This window comes from Nematolebias whitei, chromosome 3 (assembly GCF_014905685.2).
Source record: "Nematolebias whitei isolate Nwh7 chromosome 3, NemWhi1, whole genome shotgun sequence".
Taxonomy (NCBI): Eukaryota; Metazoa; Chordata; class Actinopteri; order Cyprinodontiformes; family Rivulidae; genus Nematolebias; species Nematolebias whitei.
The window spans coordinates 24,920,805-24,927,196 of NC_056500.1; the positions used below are offsets into that span (position 1 = coordinate 24,920,805).

At 38.3% G+C, this 6,392-nt stretch overlaps 1 protein-coding gene across 1 annotated transcript in view; it reads left to right on the plus strand.

Moving 5' to 3' along the window:
- The first annotated feature begins 1,191 nt into the window (after positions 1–1,191).
- The window catches only part of slc1a7b (solute carrier family 1 member 7b), a 39,341-nt gene continuing 34,140 nt past the window's right edge, over positions 1,192–6,392 (plus strand). Inside the window, exon 1 of the mRNA XM_037674727.1 lies at positions 1,192–1,335. Coding sequence (XP_037530655.1) covers positions 1,192–1,335 — 144 coding nt within the window. The remainder of the gene's footprint in view (positions 1,336–6,392) is intronic.

A 6,392-nucleotide genomic window follows, 5' to 3' on the forward strand; every position in this document is an offset into this window, starting at 1 on the left:
CTTCACTTGGTTATTTTTTCAAGAATGTTTTAATGTTTGTCACAATGTTTTTTTGTCACAATATTTTTCTTTTAAAAAAAATTGAGCTAGACGAACAAATACGTCAGAGCAATTAATTTTTATATTTTTGCCATAAAAAAATTTCAACATTTTGTTAATGTAGTTAAGGTCATGTTTAAGTTAAAGTACATCTCAATACTGATACAGTATGAATACTGTCATGTGGTATGTTGTTACTGTCTTTATATATGGTCGTTATTATCATCAAGCTGCTAACAGGACCTGCTAATACTAATAACAGAACCACACTGCCCGTAAGACCATGCTGCTGTAGATATATTTCTTTTTCACTTTTGGCGTCTAGTTTTTGTACTTTGTACTCTTGTTGCATGCTTTGGTATTTCTTGTTGTTGTTTATTTGGCGAGTCAAGACGGTTCTTCTCGTCCTGAGCATTTCATTGCATTGTTGACCTTGCATCGATTTGCATATGACAAATAAACCAAACCTGAAACCTACTGACCAGAATACCTTGGAAAGTAAAATAATTTGATGACGATTCCAACAGCAGTTGGTGTTCACAACTTCATGTCCATGCTGCAAATCCAGCACTGGTCCATGGTTGTGTTAGTCTGCTAAGTAGCTTGCTTTTGTGTAATGCAGCCTAGTGATGCAGAAATTGTTTTTCTCCTGGTCGTATAAACCAGAGCGATCTAAATACCTTGAATGTCCTTGTCAATATTCCAGGCTCAGGAGTCCTGTGACGCTGCTCTGATAAACCTTTGTCAAATTGCTCATGGATTTTAAATCCAGCTTCAGACCTGTTTAATACAGCAACAGGACGGGCGATGTTGACTCTGTGGGACAGGGCTTAGCAGCTGTTCCCTCCCTCTGGAGGTGGGTGAGCGCAGGCTGATGGGTGGAACAGGGTGGGCGGGAATGACTGGAAAATGAGAGGATTCTCTTAGCTTAGGACAGAGGGACACAGCATTACGGTGGCAGGGATTCTGAGCTCAGAAGTGCTTAAAAACACAACAGAGGATTGAATATTTCATACAGCGTCTCCTCCAGGACCGGAGCATCCTTTAAATGTTTCTTGGCTTTTCTTTTACTTTAATCACCCCACCTGGAGTTTAAAGGATTGCATCATCTACATATATGGGTTGCTGAGAAGATACTGGGACAGGAAACTCATGATGGCTGTGGCTTTGGATGACGTGTGGCTGAGAGTGAAGAACGTCTGCAAACAGAACGGCCTCCTCATCCTCTCTGTACTGGCTGTGGTCGTTGGCTGTCTGTTGGGATTCTTTCTGAGGACACGGCGTCTTTCAGAGCAGGTCAGTCCGTCTCACCCCCCCCCCCCCCCCCCCAAAAAAAAAAACAACAACTGTGGCGTCACAAAAACCAACGACGCACAAGGCCTCTCAAGCCTTTACATCATCATATTAATGGGTTTGAACCAGTTTCCTTTTGCACTTCTATTATTATTTTGAATTTGGAGGATTCAGGTCATCTCATAATCTTTTATCTTCTCAGCTAGAATATTGTTTTTTTTTTTTGTACTAACATATATATAACCCAGTAATGTGGCTATGGGTGCCAGAATGCCTTGACTTGCTGTATATTCTGGTTTAAAAACAACCTAAATGAGCTTCATATAAATCATGTTTTATAAAGCTCAAAACAGTTGGCATACAATCAAAACACTCTATCCAGATAACCCTGTTTCCCAGATTATTTAAAATTATTTTGAACTGACTCCCACTGGATGACATTTGCTTTATTTTTCTCTGACTCACTCTTTTTATAGACCGATCCATTTAGATTGAATGATATGGATGTATACAGTCACATAATGCATGTGCAAGGATTTTATTAGAGATGATTATAATACCATAGTTGAAAAGAACTATACGTAGTAACTATAGTCTGAGCTAGCTCAAACAGTGTTCAGGTCTTTGACCTTGTTTCTGAATGTTTTGTTCCAGTTGTTTCTTTCTCATCAGCAGTGGTGGTTCATAAATGATGCCTTCCCTCTGCGTCCCCTCCCCCTAACACACACACACTCACACACACACACACACACACACACACACACTCACACACACCTCTCCCCCAGTGGTGTCAGTTTCACTGTAACCCTCCTTGCATGATGAATACTTTTGTCATTTGTCCAAGGGAAAATGTTTGTAATGTCTGAAATATTGATTGTGGATAGAAAGAAACATATAAATGCTTATTGGACTTTGAAAATTGAGGAAAACCCATTTTCTTGATTTTTAATTTACTACAAAAAAACTGTCAAGCTGAACATCCCAGGGATTAGACAGGTCCGGGAGGCAGAATCTGTCTGACCTCAGATTGTCAGCGATTTGAACAAAGTTCATAAATACACAATAACTTCACCAGTCTGGTCACAACTAGGGGGTCGTATCTCTAATAGGACACCTAAGATTAAACTGTGAACAGATTTGTAGTAACCAGGACAATCTGTTCCATCTAAAGAGGACACCTCTGGCAGTCTATCAACATCTGTCAGTAAATCTTAGTTTCTTCTTTCTATCTTTAGTCCCACAATTAAACGTCAATATTTGTATTTTGTTATATATTTTTTAAAAATTGTACAGTTGGAATTGTGGATATCTTATACAATAAACAATTGTGGATATTTATTAGCCTGTTGATGTGGTTGTAGGCATTTTTTATTTTGATTCTGATTGTTAACATTTTATCTGGTTTTGTTGATTTAGTTTATAGGATAGTCTGAGATTTATGAAGACATATTTTCTCAGGATGATCCGTTTTGTTACCATATAATAAAGCGCAGAGGGTATTTTATGATAAAAGTACAGAATGATGCATTCAAGACAAACTCGTGGTGCTCCGTGTGTAAAAAAAAAAAAGATAATGCAAGTTTCAAGTATGACCTCAGCTCATGATATACTGATATTGTTATTTTAGTAATTCAATTCCATTCAGTTTATTTATATAGTGCCAAGTCACAAAAGAAGTCATCTCAGGGCACTGAACAGAAAAATTAAAATATAAAAATAATAATAACACTATTCATCTGAGGAGCAGACTGCTTTGAATTGAACTCCATCCATTATTAATCCAAATAATTTAGACAAATGCTTTTCAAATGGCTGGAAAATGCCTAGGTTTGAGTAGATTTTTATTTATTTTTTATTTCTGGGGAGGCATGCCTCCGGACTCCCCCAGGACTGCTTCACTCCACAGCTGCTCATTAAAACACATAGGTGTCCTTCTGAGACTTCAGCAAATGTTGACTGATATTAGGGAGACCTTTCTGGGTGGCGTATGCATGTTCTCTCCGTGCATGTGTGGCTTTTCTCCATGTACTTCGGTTACAGACCAAAAACATGCATGTTCAGTTAACTGGAAGCTCTAATTTGTTGGTGAGGGAGGGTGTGAAAAGTTATCTGTCTCTAGGGTGGACTGGCAAAAAGTCCAGGGTGTCCAAAATATGTTGGTTAGTGTCAATCACTTTTTTTTTCATTTTTAGTGTAACATTTTGTTTATGATTCCCCAGAAAAACAACCATACCGAATTCATCGTGCATTGAGTTGCAGAAACATTGTTGCTTAATATGAATAATGTGAATAATTACAGCAAAATACCTATAAAGGGAATTTTAAAAGATTGAGAAGTGTCCTTCAAAGCTGCACAGACACCAAACAAGGATGATTTATTTGGATTTGGTATAGGAACATAACTATAGTGAATTTTAAACAATATTTTACTAACTTTGTAGACTGGACATTGAAAACTCAATTCAGTTTATATCTATAGCTCCAAGTCAGAACAGATATTGTTTCAGGGAACTGTACAAAAACATTTGCATACACTATAAAAGACAGTCAGTAAAGTTATCTATCTAAGGAAGCCAGTAGATTGTGTTGAATCGTCACTTAGTTGTCGTCTCCCATCCTGAGCAAGCAAAATACAAATTATCCGTAAACATTTTAAATTTATTTTGATAAAAGTTCACACTTAAACATATCCATCATCAGCCAATTCCATGCTTTGCAGAATTTTTCAGCAATTAATCAAATATTTAAAAAAAAAGTGCATAAAAAGAAAAACTCTAAGTAAAACATAATTCCGTTTCTTCTTCAGGGGTCACCACAGTGAGCAAACTCACATGAAAGATTTGGCAAGTTTTGTTTTACGCTAAATGCCCTTTCTGATGCAACCTGGGCTCGAACCCACAACCTCAGGATTACAAGACCGCGGCACTGATCACAAATACAGTTTCAAGGTTTGGCCCCTTATATTGCACTGCTCCTAATGCAGCCATGCAGCATCTCCATGAACAGAAGCAGGCCTTTCTTACCTGCCATCCCTGTTACTAAAGCCCTGTCCTGTTCACATAAACACCTAAAAATAGTCTGTGGCTCCTTTACTCACACAATAGGAGGATTACAATCCAATCAAGCAAATGTTCTCTGAGAACTACATCAAATAAAAGTGCCTGTCAGTGTGGTTTATCACAAAGTAAGCAGAAGGAAGGCTTTTGTGTTTTCAGACAACTTATAGACTGACCCTTCTGTTTTTGACAGACACAAGCAATTTGACACGCATACAGTAAGTGTGTGTGTTTCTGATTAGCTTAGGCAACAACCTGTATCTGTAGCCTTGCATGAAGAGCTCATTTCTCACATGGACGGATGAAAACAGACTGATAATGCTCCATGTCTACAAAATCAAAGATCTGAACCTCCCAGAACTCCCAGCTAAAGTGGTTGACTCAAGTCTGGACATTACTGATCAGAAAAGAACCCCAGAAGGAGGCCAGTCCATCCAGCTACAGTCCAGTCACCAGCCTCTGCACAGCATGGAAGCTCTGTGCAGTTCAAAGTGATTATCAACAGATCTGATGACCTGATGAGAATGTCAAAGACAACTCTAAAGCCCAATTTAGAGCCAAGTGCACAAGACAGCATCAAGTGCAAACAAATACCAAGATGATGCTCTGTCTCCCCTCCTGCTCACCATGGTGCTGAACCCCTCAGCTACCCCTCAGTTTATCACTGCAAAGAGTGGTTCCAAAGTGGGACAGTAATGTCATCTATGGTACACGGATGACATCAAGCTGTATGCCAAAAACGAGTGAGACATTGACTCCCTGATCCACCTCACCAGGACATACAGCAAGAACATTTGAATGTTATTCTGACTGAATACATGTGGTTGAATGGTATACAAGAGAGGCAAGGTGATCACAACTGACCACATCGTAGCAGGCAGACCAGTGGTGTAGTGATATGAGGGTATACGGAGTATACCCATGAGAAAGCTTGGGAATTTCAGTATACCCACTTAAAAGTGCTCGATGATATGTGACATATCAATGGGCATGTGTCATTGTCAACACATTTGGAACGTTGAGTTGGTTCAACCTGTTTTTTGTATAATTAATACTTCTGTATACTTACTAATTAATACTTGAACATGTTTTGCATTGATACTGTTTTATAAATTATATAACATATTTTAATACAAAGCCAACTGTTGTGCAAAGTTTGTTGTACATTTATCCAAATATAAGCATCAGAGAAATTTTGAAACGTTCGATATTCTTAAAAATCTAAATAAATTGACGATTACATTGTACTAACCAGTGTACTTGGGTTTCTAAACACAGTTTACCCACTACAAAAATGTAGACTATACCACTGGGCAGGACCAAAGATGCAGTCTGGGCAGAGAGGCCCTGAGATAGTCCAGGACATAACAGCAAGATGTAAGATCCAGGTAGGCAAAGCATACATGGTTTGTGCGACAGGTTCTGTACAGTCTGGAGACAAAACAGGTTGTGAGAGAAGGAAGTTCAGTCCATGGTTTTATTGTCCTTGGTGTGACAGGTTAATGGGATGAAGGTGTGCTACCAGTTAATGCTAACTAGCTTCTTACTATCCTCACTGCAGATTTTTCTTTGATGAAGTGTTCAGACTCATTTATCACTCACAAGTGCAGCCAGACTCCCTTATTTCATTTTTCCCTTTTTCTTTTTTTTTTTTTTACCTGCAACTGAAGAAATCCCTCAAACAGAACAATTAGCCTCTAGTTTATGTTGTTCGTTCTTTTGATTGTAGTCATCTGACATTTTCAGTTGTTGGTTGTTTTTCTTACATCACTTACCACAACCGCCCTCAGTCATCTTGGCCTTCAGCTATGCTTATATCTCACTTTGCTGTAAGTGTTGGTGATAAGGGTGTGACTCAAAATTGAAGAAGAGTTGCCAAATTTTTTTTTGAAATTTGTGAAAATGAGTCAGTATCTGATTTGAGAGATATGTTGTTGCACAGTTGTTTCTGAAAATGTTCAAAATTGTACATATTGTACAAAGTAGTTTATAAACAGTATATAT